At 37.4% G+C, this 19,020-nt stretch overlaps 1 protein-coding gene across 1 annotated transcript in view; it reads right to left on the reverse strand.

Moving 5' to 3' along the window:
- Positions 1 to 650: 650 nt before the first annotated feature.
- The window catches only part of LCORL (ligand dependent nuclear receptor corepressor-like), a 30,013-nt gene continuing 11,643 nt past the window's right edge, over positions 651 to 19,020 (reverse strand). The window contains exons 4-6 of the mRNA XM_010078850.1: positions 15,359 to 15,613; positions 4,237 to 4,327; positions 651 to 2,819 (exon numbers count right to left, since the gene is read on the reverse strand). Coding sequence (XP_010077152.1) covers positions 1,787 to 2,819; positions 4,237 to 4,327; positions 15,359 to 15,613 — 1,379 coding nt within the window. The 3' untranslated portion in view covers positions 651 to 1,786. The remainder of the gene's footprint in view (positions 2,820 to 4,236; positions 4,328 to 15,358; positions 15,614 to 19,020) is intronic.

A 19,020-nucleotide genomic window follows, 5' to 3' on the forward strand; every position in this document is an offset into this window, starting at 1 on the left:
TAAAAAAAGGATTCATTCTGTAATATGCAAGTAAACCTTAATCACTGAAGAAGATTCAGTATAGATCTGAGAGACCAAAGAACTGAGACACTGGTTGTGCAGTTTCAAAAGGATTTTTCTGTTTTAAAATGAAAGATGTTATTTTTCAGTAGCGTTAATAAATATGGGCTAGATTTTGCCATCAATATTGCAGTATGTTCTCCACTGAATTTAATGGCAAGTTTATCTACAAATCAAATTACCTGATGTGGCCCACATGCATCTAATGTCCTGTTTCATTTATATAATTAACCTATACACATGCAAATTTAAGTGGGGGAAAAAATGTATGCATGTGCACCAAATGTGGAAAAGTTGGAGAAGTCGTTTTCTATGCCAAATCAGATACATACAGAAAAAAATACATTTTGAGAAAAGGGCACTGATGCTCAGCATTGAATATAGGAGGCAAGCCCATATTCTTCATATGTAGACATTTACTTTGTGATATTACACACAAAAAAAGTATGATATAAAGTCCAATGTGAGTACTTTGAAATTAACGTAAAAACTGCAATATGAAGGTAATTGGTCTCCCTTAAATTCTATTAAAAAGTTATGTATTTAAAGTGAACTGCCTAACTTCTAACTACCAAATTTATAAAGAATTTATATTATTGAAAGTTCAAAACAGCTTCACTGTTTAATATTTGTATTTCTATCAAGACCCTGAACTGCAAATTTGGTTATTAGCAAAATGATAATGTAACTTGGTATTCATTTTGATAAACTGAAAATGTTTTGAAATGTCACAGCAGCAAATACATTACAGTTACAGTGAGGTTTTTCAATAGGAGTGTGACACAATCCTTAAATAAATTTAAGTAGTCATAACATCAACTAACCAGCACAAAAAATCCAAACAAACCCAAACCATTCTCAAGCTCATTCTGTGCACATTATGAACATGCTCTAAGTTGCATTCCAACTTTCTTTTTTAAACCTTACAAGCTACCTTATTTGTCAAAAAAAATTAAGTTAAAATTATTTATGCTTCTTAGTATTCCATCTTATTTCATATTTAATAATTCTCTAACTACAGTCATTTCTCAGGTTTCATAAGTGTACACTTTGTAAACACCAATTTCTTTCTAAACCAACAACAAAATTTTCTTAAAATGAGAGAAAATGCAGTTTATGCCTGCTAAACACACATTTTTAGTAATGAAATGTTTTTCTTACTTGTATTGGATATTTAAGTAACGATGAACTTTTTTTCTTTCACAGAATGTACTATATCCTACTAATACTTCACAAATCCACTTCCTTGTAAGGAGCTATCTTTTTAAAAAAACCCCTTGGTTTGTATAATCTGAGTTACTTACAATTTATTGCAAGTATTCTGTGAAGTATAAAAGGCTGCTAACCCTTAGTTGTGAATTTCCACAATAAGATGGATTATTCAATGGGTAGAGTGGTTCTTCATCAATTAAAAATTATGCTTCACATGACAAATACTTGTTTTCCCAAAACATCTTTATGCTATTGACTACTAAATAAAACCTGAATCTTTTCACCTATTTATACAAGGATTATATTAAATACACACTATCAGAATTAAGTGAGCAACTCTATAATTCTGTCCACAGTGAAAACCCTGAATAAAACTATTTTTCAAAAGGCATGTATGTGGTTTTTGAACTGTATAATTTCATGTCTTCTGTCAGAGTGAGCATATGCATTTCTCACACAGTGTGTGTATACAGACATACATACACACACACAAAACGATTCACTAGCAATTATTCTACACAGGCTTGCTACGATTTTTGCAGCTGCCAGTCCCTGAATCTGTCATAGTAAATAAGCCAGCATCTGGTAATCGGAGTTTCTTCTTCGGTGGAGTCTTCAATGTTCCAGATCTTTCTTTTACTTTATATTCTAAAGTGCTGTGAGGTACCCCATAAATTCCTTGTGCTTTGGAAACACTCATTTTCCCACTCATTACCATTGCAATTGCTTCTTCCATTATTTCATGATCATACTGCCGATAGCGGCCACGTTTTTTTCTTGGTTGCTTATTATCTTTACGATCCAAACTATCTTCTGTATTTTCTGAGGTTCCATCTACTGTCCCATTCTTAGCATTAAGACACAAAGGAGAGAGGTCCCCATGCAGAAAGTAGGAGTCAACACTTGAGTGAGTTACAGGTCCAGAACATTCAATTTTGTTCTGTTTAGGGAGTATATTTTTCAATTTTTGAAGAGCTGATCCTTCTAAGACTGAGGAGGTTTTAGAAACGTGGTACATAACATCCAGAAGACCAGCAGTATCAGACTGTGGTTTGGACACAGAACTTATTCTTAGCTGAGGAATTTTTAATTGTACAGTAGGAGTTGAAGTTTCATATTGCAGATTTTCACTTTTTTCTTTAAATTGAGTGACCATTCTCTGTAGAGTTAACTGGTGGAGGTAACTGGAAGCTGTTGGGAATTTTAATTCTGAGGTTTCAAGTAGACTGAGTTTACTTTTTTCTGTGCGCTCTGCTTGAGCTCTTGCCCACAAGGCTACTTTTTGTAGGACTGCACAAGTTTCTTTACTGTCTTTAAATGAATAACTATCATTGAAATCTCGAGTTTTGTTTTTAAAAGGTGCAGGCTTTCCTGCTGGTAAGGCTTCTAAGTGGAGAAGTAAAGTTTTTTGAGGTATGCCATAAAGTATGCCTGCTTTATTTATGTCCAGTGCTCCAGACTGAATGTCTTTCAAAGCTTTTGAGAGCAAACCATCTGCAAACTCAGCACTTCTTTCCACATAGTCCTCTCTGTGTCTGTGTAGTCTCCTGGATGGATGGAATGAAACGATGGTAAACTGATGTATGAGAGACTCTCACACAGCTATGGAAGGGAAGGGTCCACTCCTTTATTATACTCCTTGCTTCGGTAACATCACTGCTTCTGATACTTTTAAGCCTTTGAGATGTGGTAGTTAAATGATTATCCTAGCAAAATGTTACAGTTCTGGTAGGACAGTGTGTCAAAAATCATACGGTGGCTTCTACAGCAGCCCTTCCAAGAACTTTATATCCTAGCTCAGTATTTGATAATATTCTCAAGTGCTTGCTATATTCCCTTGTTCACATGCTTGCAGAGCAACACCAGTATAATTTTAATTATACAATTAACATTCCATTAAATACCCAAATCCTGAAGGAGTTTTTGTTAGTAGAAACGTGACGTTACCGCTAAACAAGTAATAAAAGAGTCAACCCCCTCATAGAAAATTTGCAGCAATAAGTACATAACTACACACAACCATCCCAGACTTACACAAAACTAGGCTTTCTACAACAATAAGATAAAGTGCTGTAGTTAACAATCAAGTCCATTTTGGCAAAATAAAACACAGTTTTAAAAACTTCTAGACGCTATTTACAGCTCTCTAATTACAAAGTAATATTTATTTTAAAACTTCTTCATATCAGCAAATTAGTAAAATGCAGTTTTACATCTTCAACAAATACTGCTATTGTAGTCCTATTTGTACTAAGTTATTTGGTAAGACGTACAGGTGACAAAAAGGGTCCTGCTATGGCTACTGGATGGGAAGATGTCAAGATCATAACAAAATCCAACAAAACAATGTGTTTCACTAGTTTTGTGGTAGCTTTCAGCAGATGCAGTATTGTTTTTCTTGCCAAATAAAGAAATTTAACCATTTGCCACCACACACCATAGTCAGAACCATGATGTAACTATAAGTACGATGATTAAGAGCTCTCTCTCTTGCGTGCTTGCTCTCTCTCTTGTTAAGGAATATTATGAATAATAGTCATTTAACATGTTCATGTTAGTTGAAGAATATTTTAAATCTAAATATTAACACGGTCATTTTTGTCCAGAATTGAAGTTTCCTAAATAAACTCTGAAAGAATATATTTACGTTTTCTTCTACTATCCTATTACTTATAAAGCCTCATGTAATCAATTTTCAGTTCATTTTTAGTAACATGAACTAAAGTTTGGTGATTGTTCTGATAACTTTTCTTTAAACAGAAAAAAAGGAAAAAGACAAATGAAACATATGATATATACATAGACACACACTTATGAGTGACAAAAATTCTTTTGAAAGCAAAATAGGAACCACATGTGTGTGTCAGTATATACAAATATGTCATGAACGTAAAACCTGACTTCAGAAGAGAAAACTGGATTGTTTTTTTACATAAGCCGAAGAGAGTCCTAAATGTTGCTTACCCAGACACTGAGTTTTCAGAACACAATGGATCATATTTTGGTTCTTCCAACCTTGCGCTTTTCTTTGTAGAGAGATCTAGCACTCCATCCCCTGCAAAGAATGAGTAGCAATGGTAGTAGTTGTTTAAGGATGATCTCAGAAATTTCGTTAGCAAATGTTTGTACCTATGGCACACTTTTTAAGCAGCTACTTGTAAAATTTCTGTCTTGTAAAATTTCTGACATTTTATTCCTTTAACAATGTCAGCCATCAGTAAATGGTTTTATAGATTTGATTTGTAACAAAACTTTTTAAAATTCAGAAAAAATAAAAAACAAACCCATTCAGAAATAATAAAATTTTAAAGAACCTGTCTTAAACAGAAACATGTGGCTGCTTTCCTAAAAATCACATAGGCACTTACTCTCAAGGCAAGCAAAGCAATGCACTTCATATTATTATTATTAAGCACATCTTCATATTTACGTACTATAAACAAACAAGCCTGATACCACAGTTAAAATTGACATAACTAAATCATAGGCTTACAGGATAATTTAGGCTACTAGGGATCTCAGAAGGTTTCTAGACCAACCTCCTGCTCAGAGCAGGGTCAGCTATTGAGACCAGACCAGGTTACTGGATAAGAAAGTAGTACCCCAGTAACTGGGAAGAGAGCTCGAGCCCACTGTATAGTTTTAAGCATGAGACCTATGTAATTGAAGGTTCTAACTGTTTTTTTTACACATATTCCCCTCACATATATGTAATAATGAAACTTGAGAAAAGAAAGACCTAAACTGTGGTGGGAGTCCACTCTATTAAGTCAATGGCACACATTAAAGTCAAGATTTATAGTTGGCTGTTGAAGTCTATGAAGTACTGAAATAGAAAACCATATTTTTTTAAATCAATATTTAAGAACATTGAAAATCAAAGAAACTAATTAGCACCTCAAATAATCCTTATAGTTTAAGTTTTTTTTTTTTTTTTAAATCACATTTAAATTACAGATAAATCTCCTAAATATATTCAATCTCATACCTTTCTTCATTGGTTCTGTTTCAAACTTGGGCTGTTTTGTGTGCCTGAGCTCTGTGAATCCAGTTTTGAGTTTCAACATATAGCTCAGCATTCAACTCTAGAAGCAACCTTATACTAGTCCTCTTTGCATTAGTGTCATTTTCATGTTACTACATTTTACTTCTAAAACACCAGTCAACTATATACACCATCCCACAGCCTCAGACGCAGACATGAAGCACTGGCTAAATACTCCAAATACCAATGCTCAAATAAGAAGTCAGAAAAATTGGTAGGGTAACTCTCCTTTATACCAATACTGCAAAGAAATTAGAGCTTTGTGGAATACTCAAATCCAGCTACTTGCATTGGACTGTTTTTCCCAAACTATTTTGCATTATTTGAAGAAGGATAAAAAGAGATAAAGTAGCATCATAAGTGAACATAAGGGAAAAAAATATTTATAAATACATCACTTGTCAAGGATGCTCCTGAATACATTCTCTCAAAAGTCCTCCTCAACCCTAAGAAAGGAAGGACTAGTTAATGCTAATCAACCTTTCTGATGCAGTGATATTCCATAAGGAAAAGCCAATTCAAAAACCCACAGAAATATTCTACAGGGACTCTTCGGCCTACCTAGCTGTAAAGCATCCTGAATCCTAAGCTCACAATGTCACCGAGTCTGTGAAACAGCAAGATTTCATCTGTTGTGTTCTGACAGTCATATAAAGTACATCTCCCATTCTGAAGTCATCTGCCTAGACTTGTACAAAGCATTTGACACTGTCCCACACGACATTCTTGTCTCTGAATTGAAGAGACATGGATTTGATGGACAGACTACTCAGTGGATAAGGAAGTAGCAGAATGGTTGCACTGAAAAGAGTCACTGTGGTCAACAGCTCAGCGTTTAAGTGGAGAATAGCAGTGACTGGCATTCCACAGGGGTCAGTTCTGGGACTGTTGTTGTTTAACATCTTTGTTGGTGACATGGATAGTGGGACTAAGCACATCTGCAGCAAGTTTGCCAACAAAACCAAGCTGTGTGGTGTGGTCGATGCAGTGGAGGGATGGGATGTCATCCAGAGGGACCCTGACAGGCTTGAGAGGTGGGTCCACGCAAACCTCATGAAGTTCAACAAGGCCAAGTGCAAGTTCCTGCATGTGGTTCAAGGCAATCCCAAGCGCAAATACAGGCTGGGCAGAGAATGGATTGAGAGCAGCCCTGAGAAGAAGGACTTCGGGGCGTTGGTTGATGAGAAACTTAGCATGACCTGGCAACGTGCACTTGCAGCCCAGAAAGCCAACCATGTCCTGGGCTGCATCAAAAGAAGCACGACCAGCAGGTCGAGGGAGGTGATTCTGCCCCTCTATTCTGCTCTCATCAGGCCCCAGCTGGAGTACTGCATCTAGCTCTGGGGTCCCCAACTTAAGGACGTGGACCTGTTGGAGTGAGTCCAGAGGAGAGTCACAAAAATTATCAGAGGGCTGGAACACCCCCCATATGATGGCAGGCTGAGAGAGTTGGGGTTGTACAGTGTGGAGAAAAGAGGGCTACAGGGAGGCCTAACAGCAGCCTTCCAGTACTTAAAGGGGGCCTACAGGAGAGATGGGGAGGGACTCTTGATCAGGAAGTGTAGTGATGAGGGGGAATGGCTTTACACTGAAAGAGAACAGGTTTAGATTAGATATTAGGAAGAAATTCTTTACTGTGAGGGTAGCAAGGCACTGGCACAGGTTAACCAGACAGCTGTAGATGCCCCATCCCTAGAGATGTTCAAGGCCAGGTTGGATGAGGCTTTGAGGAACCTGATGTAGCGGAAAGTGTCCCTGCCCATAGCAGGGGGGTTGGAACCAGACATTCTTTATGGTCTCCTCCAACTCAAACCACTCTATGATTCTATGATTCTTAAGTGTTGGTGTGTTCCCTTTCATAACATCTCCCTTTCTCCATCTTCAGTTGTGTCCTGGTTTCTTGTCTCAACCCATGAGCCTTTTTTCCATTTACCCCTTTAATTCTCTCCTCCATCCCTGTGATGGGGAAGGGTGAGTGAGCAGCTGTGTGGTATTTGTTTCCTACTAGCCAAGTAGGTCAAAACCACAAGTTGATATTCATAGGCACTATGATAAAAGAAGTTTAGAAGCGCTCACTGACAAAGTCACTGGAGAAAGAACTACCTTGAAGTTCATAACTCAACAAGTTATGAGTAACTAATCATGTCTCTGTTCAATCTGCAACAAAATTGAAACTACCTAGATTTTTAGGAAAAAACCCCCAACAACAAACCCCGAAGACTCTCACAAGATTCCGTCACTACATCTAACCAAAATAATTTTCCAAACTTTCAGAATTGGCTTTAACACCACAAGGCCAGCAGTAAGTTGAAAAATGACTAAAAAGAATACAGTACTGAAAATGCAGGCTCCTGAACAAAAAATTAGATACATTTTGGACCTCTAAAGGGTAAGCAGGACTGAAGTGTCATTTCTAGTTCAATAAAGTTGGTTCCTCCAACACAGCAAATGTATTAATTAAGTATATGACACTTCCCTGAAGACAACGCTTTATGGAAAGATGATCCTAAGTAGAAAGAGTGAAAGAGAGCCATGCAAGAAATTTGATGTACACACAAAATACCAGATAAAGTCACCACACACGAGGCTTTTATTCAGTGATTTCACTCAAATTAAAAAAAACCCAAACCACCACCAACAAAAAACCCAACTAACCAAACACACAAAACCCCCAAAACTGACGTGTCAAAAAAGTTCATTAAAAATACACAGCAACTCCTGGTTTTGGTAGATCTTCCTGCTTTCTAGTACTATCAACTATAATAATAAAGGAGCACCTACAAGTGGTAGGAAAGCGAGAGCATTTGCCATAAAGCTTTAAGACAGAATGAAATGCTACCTAATGAAATGAATTGATGTATATATACACATTAAAGATGTTCACTTTGGTTCATTAGGTACAAGACCAAGAAGTTTGCAAAGAGGTATCCTACAGGTGGACAATGAACCATGGAAACCTGTTACTTGCAAGGTAGTTTTTTCTAAACTCAGCCAGAACTTTCTATCATTTCTATCAAATCACTCAAAATAGGTATTTAGGCAAGAATAAATGTTCCTCTGGACAGGAAATGAATAACATCAGGAACAAAAACCCCACCCTGTAAGGTGGTTTTAATAAAAGACATGGAATCACTTCCACTCTTTAGCTGAAGCCATGACTACTAAGATGACAGTCTTCATAAGCAACACAATGTAACACTGGATAATATAGAAAAAAATATTACAAGTTTTTCACATTTGCTGCTCATTGTCTTCTAATGAAGTTATTTCTGTTCAAATTAAATTATTTTGATCTTCAAAGAAATGACTCAACCTCTGGCCTTTGCTTCTCAGCACTAGATCATCAGGTGCAGCGTCACCATGACAAAGTATGATCAAAGGTCATCTTCGAAATAATCAGCACCACAATCACTTGAAACTCTTCCAGACTAGTGATGTTAGAGAAACAGGGGGGAAGAGTAAGTAACAGAAATTGTATGGGTCACCCTTGAATTCCTACAGTTGCTATTTCTGTACTGATTATAGCAAACTTTTCTGGTTTTTTTCTGGGTTTCAAGAAACCTCTCACTAGCTACTATGAACTGACAACCTAGTCGACCCAGTCTTCAGGCATAGGAGAAACTCCACTCCTAGCATGGTCTCCCACTCCCACAGGCACATCAGCCTGGCCACTACCTGCAGCTCACTCCTCTCCTGCTCTTCCAGCAGCTGCTACCACTGGATTAGGGATCTCAGATACATCCCTGCCTACTCTCGCTTTATTTTCTGAGAAGTTAGCTGGGAAGTTGTCTAAGACCTCTTTTGAACCCAGTGACACTGTCCAGCTCTACAAACTCCTGCCAGAGCAGTTCCTGATGTTCACAAACTGCTGCTGTTTTTCCTTTCTAAGAAGTTTCTTTATCAGGGAGTGTAGTGACAGGACAAGGGGTAATGGTTATAAGCTGTAAGAGGGTAGATTTAGACTAGACATAAGGAAGAAATTTTTCACTGTAAGGGTGGTGAGGCACTGTAAGAGGTTGCCCAGGGAAGTTATGGCCACCCCATCCCTGGAGGTGTTCAAGGACAGGCTGGATGAGGCTTTGAGCGACTTGATCTAGTAGAAGGTGTCCCTGCCCATAGCAGGGGGTTGGAACTCAATGATCGTTAAGGTCCTTTCCGACTCTATAAGTTTCAGCAAGCCCTGCCTAGTTCTAACATTGGGAGATTTAGTAAATAACAACTCTCCCTTTACCTTATCCATCATACTCTGGTAAACCTCAATAAGGTTTTTCATAGCACCAAAATGACACTGTCTTGTCTTCTCTTCAGTCCATTTCCTGATGCCTTGCCTTTTGCCAGCTATTTTCTGTGCTGATGCATATGGAAATTATGTTTTCAGAGAACTGTCACTAAGAACACCAAAGCTTTTTATTAATTCTTTACTACTGCTTTGACTAGACCATTTTTGCTGACCTGATGTGCAGGATGTAAAGTATATGGCTATATATTGGGTGTCTATAGCAAGGATATGGCAGGGGCTGCCCTATGCCAGATACAGATGTTTCCATCGAGTTCCAACAGACCCACCACAGGACACTACTGAGCCCTGCAGCCACTTGGGGGGAGCCTCTGGGAAAACATATTTAAGAAAGGGCTAAAAGTGTTGGCTGGAGAGAGAAAAAGGGAAAAAAAATATAAAACAGCAGAGGGAAAACCAACAGCAGAGGAAAATGTCAGAGAGAAACCGCTAGGTACAGACTGTGGACATCCCACACACATTCCCAGCGCACCACCGTGGTAGGGGTGGTCACAAGGGAATGTGGAGTGAAGCTGGGCCTGGGACAGGGGAGAAGAAAGTGGAAAACAAAGATACATTACACCACTACCTATCTGAATTAATCATCAAAGATTTGTTTTAATAGGAAATAATTTAAGTTAGTTTTCCCCAAGCAGAGTCTGTTTTGGCCAGGATGGCAAGCAGTAAGCAATGACCATGTCCTCATCTCAACTCATAAGCATTCCTTCCCATTCTTCCCATTTTCTCCCTATGCCATTGAAGAAGAAGCAAGCAAGTGGCTGTTAGCCACCATGGAAGCCAAGGAAGAAATAAACACCTACTCTCCTCAAAAGTGTACCATTTTAGGGTGACCTTTTAATGCAGAAGTATTAAACAGTTTCGTGAACTCATTACAGCTCATGTAATTTATCTTTGAAAACATAGTATGTATAACTTTAAAAAGCATATTATTTTCCCCAATACATATGACAAAAAAAGTATATTAAGAAAAGGTTATTTTTATTAAGTGTTTGGAATTCTTTCAATAGCCCTGAACATAGCAATCAAGAGACCACACATGCTGTGATCCCAGTTGCCCTGCTAACTTCAGTGTGGATTTTCAAGAGATATGAAACCATTTACTTTTCAAAAATCAGGAATTGTTTACAATCTGGTCCACTATTCAGAAATCTTTATTTTGATGCAAATTTTGGTAAAATCACATGCACCCCATGAAACTGGATACTAAAATGTTATTTTAAATCATTTAAACAGAATTTTGGCTTGAGTTATCCTTATTTTTCCTACTTCTTCAATAATAGCCAACAACAACGACAAAGCTACGGGATAGCTGTAAGAAGTCCACGCAGAAAATGTCACATGTTGCCAGCTACCTTCTGATGTCTTCCACTCTATGATGGATCAATGAAACCTAAGCAAGTTCTCTTGTATTTTTCTGCTATACTTACAAACTATCATTGTTCCAGGAAGATACAGGAACAAGAATGAGCTTGTGTAGCTAAACCAACAGATTATTTATTTGTACAGCTTATGCTTCTGCGTCTTGTAAGTCACTTTGCTTAGAACTTTGAGAGTGATCAATTCTTCCATATCTATCAAGGGAAAGAAGCCTCTGCATCAGTTAGCCGCTGCTGGGAACACTCCCCAAAGAGCTCAGCATCACAACTGCACAAGAAAGTAAGTTCCTCACTCAATGCTTTATCCTGCAAGGATGCTGCTTTTTCACTGGCTTAGTTGGAGGACAAGTAATATTGCAAAAATACACAATACTACCCTATTTTTGTTAGACGCGGTGCACACAAAACATTTTTTTTTACTATACAATTTATTATTTTCAAGGCCAGGACAGACTTAGAGTTACATGGATCAGAAAAAAGAGCAAGACACAAGTATTTCTGGAGACAGTTGCTTCTAATTGACTGACAGTAAAGTAGCTGCTTGATTAGTTACCAGCAAGGTACACATGAATTAAAGCACCATGCTAAGTTACCACACTTCTAAATGCAGAAGAAAGCAGAGCATAATTTAGGACTCTATCAGTCAGATGCCAGCTGGATGTAACTGGATGCCAGTGCTTAAATTCTCAGTACTGAATGATTCAGTACCAGGGGTGGAGGGGGTTGACCTCGGCCGGTAGCTAGGCCCCCACCCAGCCTTTCCCTCTCTCCCCCTCCTTAAGAGGGGGGCAGTGAGAAATAAGATGAAAAAGGTCATCAAGAAAAATATAGGAGATCATTTACCAATTACCATCACAGGCAAAACAGACTCAGTGAAAACTAATTTACTGTAAATCAAAATAGATTTAGTTAATGAAAAAAAAGACAAAAATTAAGCACTTCCCCACCTTTTCGCAGGTTCAGCTGCACTCCCAACTCCTCTACCATTCTCCCCCATCCCCAGGTGGCCCAGGCAGAATAGTGAATGGGTGTTACAGTCAGTACAATTCCTCTCTACAGCACTTTCCTCCTCAGTTTTCCTCTGCTCCATTGTGGGTTCTCCACAGGCCACAGTTCCTTCAGGAAATATCCGACTGCTCCAGTGTGGGGTCTTCCATGGGCTGCACTGTGAATATCTGCTCCAGAGTGGTCTCTACCACGAGCTGCAGGGGAATACCTGCTCCACTGTGGTCCTCTCCATGTTCTGCAGGGAAATACCTGCTCTGTTGCCTGGAGTGCCTCCTCCTCTGACCTTGTTGTTCACTCTGCTGTTTCTCACCGCTCTGCCTGTCCAGCGTTTTTGCTCTTTCTTAATTATGTTTTCACAGAGGCACCACAAACTTCACCGATGTGCTCTACTTTGGCCTGTGATGGGTCTGTTGTGGAGCTGGCTGTGCATAGCACAGGGTAGCAGCTGACCTCTTTTCATAGGTGACACCTTTGCAGCCCTCCCCAGCTACCAAAACTTTGCCATGAAAACCCAATACATGGAAGTATCAGACCTGAATATTTTGGGAGTACTTCAGAGATAGCCTGCAGATACTGGAGGAAGGCAAGCAGCTTTTTAAAATGAAGATAAGATCATCCAGACATCTTCAGTGGCAGAATTTCTTTTTCAGTATTAAGCTAGCACTTAGCTTGGATCTGCTCAATGCCAAAAAAATTGTTCTAGTGATCTGGAAAATACAGCTTGCTCTTTCCCCTCAACTTAAGTTGAAAAAATGATTTCCATAGTGAAGGAACAAGACTTCTATTATTTATATCATTGATTTTAAAGACAACTATCGTAAATACAAAGCATCTGTCTAAACAGAAAATAAACCTGAAGTATTTATATTTATCTGCTTCACAGGATTTGAATTTAAAAGATTTCAATGTTGAGGATCCATCAGAGCAATGTATAAATTTGAACTTCCTCCTCTGTTACTGCCACTTCATTTAGAAACTGTAACAAGAATTACAAATAGCAAATAATAAAAAGAATTGCATAACAAGTGACACTACTACCAAAGGAACCACGGTATAGGCTTTAAGAGTCTCCAGGCTGAAGTACAATGTTAGACACATCTTTTTTCAAATAATCCAATTAAAAATTTTCACAGTTCCCTACTTCAAGCATTTAACACTTCAATATACCCCAGCTTTCTTCAGGAAAGGGACAGAAGCGAGGGATACACAGACTAATAATACATAGTCCCTGACAATAGCTAATTGAAAGGACTTCTAATGAAACACTGCACCTAGAACGCAATGGAAATAAAAAGAGCAGTCTGACTTTCCATCTTGATCTCACTTGCTTGTGTTGCTACCACTACAGTGGAAAGCTAAGATAGCTCAAAATGGATACGTTCATGGGAAATGGGAAGTGCAATACAACTTTCCTAGTAGATAAGATGGCTTGAAACATTTCTCTAGCTACAGTCTTGTTTCAATACTTCCTTTCATTTCATCAGCTCTAAACTTCACAGCAAAACTACTATCTTTAACATCTGCAAAGCACTCCAGCAAACATGTCAGTGTAAGTTCTGAGAATCTACAATATCTCAGAGAGTGTACCAGTTTTACATAGTAAAGGATGTATGGTGAGCAACTATCTTAGCCTCAGTTATCCTGCAGAAGACACAATTCTAAACTTCTTTTTATAACCCTCATTATAAGAACAATTCAAGTGATATTAAAAAAGCCTGAAACACCTCAATCGCTATATAGTTCAAGGGGTTTTTTGGACAAAAGATCAACAGATTTTGAAGTAGCTGAGGGTGGCAGCAGAACTTTCTTCCATCCCACCCCATTCACCCTCTGCCTTCCTTTTCATACCTCAAAGATATATTTGGGTTCAGCAAGAACCAGAACGTGTATTTGGGGACTTTGCTCATTTTAAACTAGTTATTCTTTATAACCAGCTGTTGAAGTAAGCAACAGGCTATATAGTGCTGATATCAGGAAAGTACTTTTTATTACTCCTGTAAAAGAAACCTGCTTCAACCTGGCCAATTATAAATCTCTAAAATTTATAATTTATCTATAGCACAGATATGTCAAAGCACAACAGAAATTTTCTCAGGACTTAATCTGCACAAGGTATTTGCTAAACCTAGACATGAACTGGTTTCTGCTGACCACACAGAATAAAAGCAGCAATTCCACAATTTCTTAATGTTTCTGCTGTCAAACAGAAGGGTTGCTTGAAATTTAATCTACAATAGGTAGGTTTAGCAAGGTAAATCCATATCAGAATTCCCTCTCCGCCCCTCCAAACGATGTGTCATCTAATTAAAGACTACACTAAGTACAAAAATTGCTTTCATTCTGACCAATACAATTTGAAAAAAACCCCAAAACTTAATTCTGCAGTTCTGTCTCCTTTAACTTTTATAGTATGGTATGTGACATACAGGTGAACTTTTCCCTTTGGTCTGCAGCATTACTGGATTAACATAGACCCTTGTATCTGTAAAAGACAAAAGCTGCTTTTGCCACTGCTTTCAGTTGCACCTGACAGTCACAACCCTTCCTGAAAAATTGCTGCTAATTCAAATCAAGTTCAAAGTCCAAAACACTCTCGTGATTATGTTGTTATCAATTTCGGATAGCAATATTCCCCAAGGCAAAGAAATTATTTCCTTTATGTAAATGATAGTGAGATTTTTATTTTTCTAGCTTTACCCTCAGTTAAGAAAATCACTATAGATCACTGCAGTTAAGACATGAAAAACGGAAATTTCCTCCCAAATTAATCTTCTCTTTCCATCATTCTAACCAGTCTGTATTTAAAGCATCAGTGTCCAAGGGCTGACAAAGACAGAATGACCTTTGCTCTCTGAAATTCCACTATCTTCTCTCCTTTCTCAGATGGCTTAACAGCTATTTCTTTAAAAAAATCTTGAACCACTGTTACCTGTGACAGCTACAGGTGAGCTGACCTGGATTCCGTGTTTGAAAGCTGAGAAATTCTGATGCCACTTATTTAATGCAGGCACTAAGAAATAATATTTATCTGCTAACACACATTAAGAAAAATGTTTTTACAAAGAAAGTGGGTTAGCTTTTTTGTTTTGGGGTGTTGTTTTTTTTCTTTTAACAGTTCTCTTATAACATTTTTCCTGCTGTTTAAAGGAAAATGTATGAGTTTTCTTTAAATGTTAAGTTGACGCAATGCCAATTTTCTTTCACCCTTAATCACACAGTATATTTCTTTTCCTTATATACCAATTACTACTTCTGTGAAACAAAACATATGTATTTGACAGACACTTTTTTTTAAAGGAATAAGATGTAGTAAAGTAATAAATTACAGCAAAACACACATAAGCAGATATAGAAATTTACCTTGCTGAGTATTCTGTTCTTGAGTTCGATTCACAGTGAGGTCTAGAGGGCTATCCTGTTCTTCCTGAAGGGAGTTTTCCGTTTGGTTCATTTGGATACTTTTACATATCAGACTTGGTTCAAATGATGAACCATTTCTGTTCTCTTGAATTTTGCTACTTTTTGAAATGTACTCAATTGCAAACTGACGGATCATTTTTTTCATTAATTCCTGAGCAACTAGGGGAATGTTAGGATCACAGTTCTGAGGAAGATCTAGGAATAAAAGAACATAGGCAACAGATGTATTAAAAAACCAAACTTAATTACTTTTTAAAAAAATAAATACTTCTTATAAGCACAATAAATGTGTGTAATAAAGTACACACGTAATGAACACATTAATTCAAATGCCTAGTAAGTGTTTCTCATTAACATTCCTAACTGGAGGTCACTTGGAAGAACACATTTAGCACACATCAGTAGCTTTGATATTATAGCTCTGTCATAGCATGCAAGCCAAACCATGTGGGCAGATGAACAATGCAAGTACGGCAGTCAGAATCTGTATTTATTGTTGGCAAAATATTTTCATTTGCAGACTGTTCATTTTCAGTTTGAAAAAGAAAGGATTCTGAACAAAAACACTCAAAGTTAAATAAAGCTATGAATTAATACATAAGTGACTTTCAAAGAACAACAAAAATAATTAAAGTGCAGTTCTACAGATGAGTCCTTTTCATAACATAGAACAGTTGAGCTTTTGAAGAGCTGATCTTAAAGGAAAACACTTGTGTCACCTACATTTTAGATTATTATCCTCACTGTAGATTCAGGATTGTTCTGTCAAAACTCATATGATGCTACTTGAAATGTTGTATACAAATTATACTAATATAAGCAATAGAATTTTACAATAAAGCTGTAAATTTTTATTGTTAAGTCTTACAGGATTTTCAGGACATTTCCAAGACATTTTCAGAGTCCTACCTATGAAAACATTTGGGAGAAAAGCTTTATTTCCTATTCTAAACTGTATGTACCCTATTTTTTGTTTGTGTGTGGAACAGTCCCACAGAAAGAAGTGTTTCATTTTAAAAACACAAAAATAAGAAAAGCATCAAACATGAGATACCTACAACTTTATTTTAATATTATCTGTCAGATAGAAAAAAGTTAAACCTCTTCTTAACAAGCACAGGTGAAACTACATTTGCGAATCACTGAAAAAAAGTCCTAATATAAATAGAAGTACCAGCAAGACCAACAAATTCAAGACACGTAACTTAGCATAAATAACAATGTAATTAAGAGACTCAAAGTAAGCTTGTTATTCATCAATGCAATACTGCATTGATGACTGCAATACTTCATTTCACAAGGCAAGCACAATTGCCCATACTCAAAGATCTATAGTCTTCCTTAAAGTGTCAGTAGTAGTACTGATTTCAGTATCCCACTCTTCCTTCTTTCCTTCAACTCAACACACGCACAAAAATATCCTTTTCAATGTTTTAACCAATGCTCATTCTTGAGTTCATAGGTAGCAAGTGAAACAGATTCCATTAAGAAGGGACAGGGACTTAAAAATTTCAAGTAAGTGTGAATGTGATACAGAAGAATTAGCTTTTAGGTCAGCCTTGATTGCCTGAAAGAAATGCCAAAGGACACGGTGACAGTTATTGGGATACTTAAATTAGTCTGAAACAGATAAGACAGAAAATAAATTGAGTTGTTTTTATGGAAGAGGAGAAACTTAAAGGATAGGATCAGATAGATGTTTGCATGCAAAGCATTAATTTCCTAATAGGTCGTTTGGAGTATCACACATCATATTTGCTCAAGCATTTTATGGCAGTGAAGCTTTATCCATCTAGTAGAGAGTGACCACTGAAACTGGTCAAAGAATGCTGCTGAATTTTAGGATGAACGCATAGAATATTTTTGTTTGTTTCAAGCTTATTCAAAACATGTTCCATTCTGAGAATTCATTTTCAGAGTATTGCAAGGAATTACAAACATGCATGTATGCAATCTGTCTAAAGCATACGAGAGGACAGCTGACTGTTCAGATATTTCTCACCAATATCTTTTGGTTGGCCTTTCAGTAAGTGCTTTATGAGTTAAGGTAAAGCTCCAACATTTTCAAAGACTGAGTATATGCCAAGACATCTTGGCTGCAAGAGACCTTATGCAAGGCATGACAAAACAAGTCTGCCTATGGCTGAAGCTCTTTCTTCTGACAATTTTTCAGTCAGACCTCTACCAAAATTTCTAGAATTGATAGGAGTTTCTAGAGGAGAGGTATGAGCTTTAATTCTAAGTGATGGAGGATACCTACAAAGAAAAAAGATCTCTCCCCATCACTAACACCCAGGTACAGGTATTCTTTGCTTATTGGTATTTCCCAATTTATTTTTTCCTGACATTTTCCTTAATAATTAATCCAATAAATGTTCAGTTGGAATTTTATCATCCTACAGATGCACTTAGAAGGAATGAAAAAATTCAACAAAAGATACTGAAGCAGTAAGGCAACAGGTGTAAAAATCCTATTTATAAGCAAAAATAACAAAAGAACAAGGCAAGTTAAGACGTCGAATTGAAAACGTCAGTTATCTAGGAACAAAAGTGCATGATGGGAATCATAGCTTTAGACAGTGAAAACTACTGATCAATAGCTTAGCCTGAAAAACAAAACAAATCAAACCAAACCCAAAGACAAGCAAAAAACCCAAACCTGACAGCCAGTAATCAAGAAACCCATGCAAAATTAAATACATGAAACATCATCAACACTGAACAGTCTACCAGATACCTGGTCTAGAACAGCCCACCAGATACCTGGTCTAGAACAGCCCTGCTTATATAGAGAGAATAGTTTGTTGCATGCACCCAAGAAAAACTTCTTCGAAGATTTTTGGAGAACAGATGACCATCAGTGCAAATGGGAAAGATGGTTATTTTATATCCTGGTATGATCTCTGCCTTTAAAAAAGCAAAGTATCATAGAGCACAGGGGACATGTACCATTAGCTGGAAAACACAGCAACCTGGAATGAATTCTTGATTATTAATCCGCATCCCCAGCATCAATTATTATGAAACTGCAAGACAAAACTCCTTCAGAACTGCCAAGTTTCTACTGCCTTTCTATTCCATTTTAGACTCTTCACAGTGGCAATATCCAAGAATTAATTGCTTTTAGACACTTGCAGGAGCAGCTCACTTTTCCACCTTGGGAAGTCTCTAGTAAAACGGCCTGCTCAAAGCAAGGCTGCCTATGAAATCAAATTGGGTTGGTCTGGGTTGTATCTAGTTACATTTTAATGCTTCCATGGATGAAGACTGTACAGCCTCGCTGGGTAGCCTGTTCTACTGCTTGCCTGTCCTCATTTTTCTCTACATGAAAAGAACCTCTCATTTAAATTTGTCTGTAAGCTTCCATTGTCCTGCTATGCACCACTGTAAAGAGTTTGATTGTGTCTTCTCAGCAACCTCCTCAGAGGTACTGGAAAGCTGCTCTTAATCCATCCCTACTAATTCTGCTTTGCTTCCTAATGAAGAATGAAGCTGTGGATGCACAACTTGTATTATCAGGAAGAAGTAGTTTAGATGATTTTGAAGTTAGAAATAATTTCCCACAGCTCTCTAAATTATATAGAGCAGAAATGAGTAAGATG

The sequence above is a fragment of the Pterocles gutturalis genome, unplaced genomic scaffold, assembly GCF_000699245.1.
Source record: "Pterocles gutturalis isolate BGI_N339 unplaced genomic scaffold, ASM69924v1 scaffold19953, whole genome shotgun sequence".
NCBI classification, from domain to species: Eukaryota; Metazoa; Chordata; class Aves; order Pterocliformes; family Pteroclidae; genus Pterocles; species Pterocles gutturalis.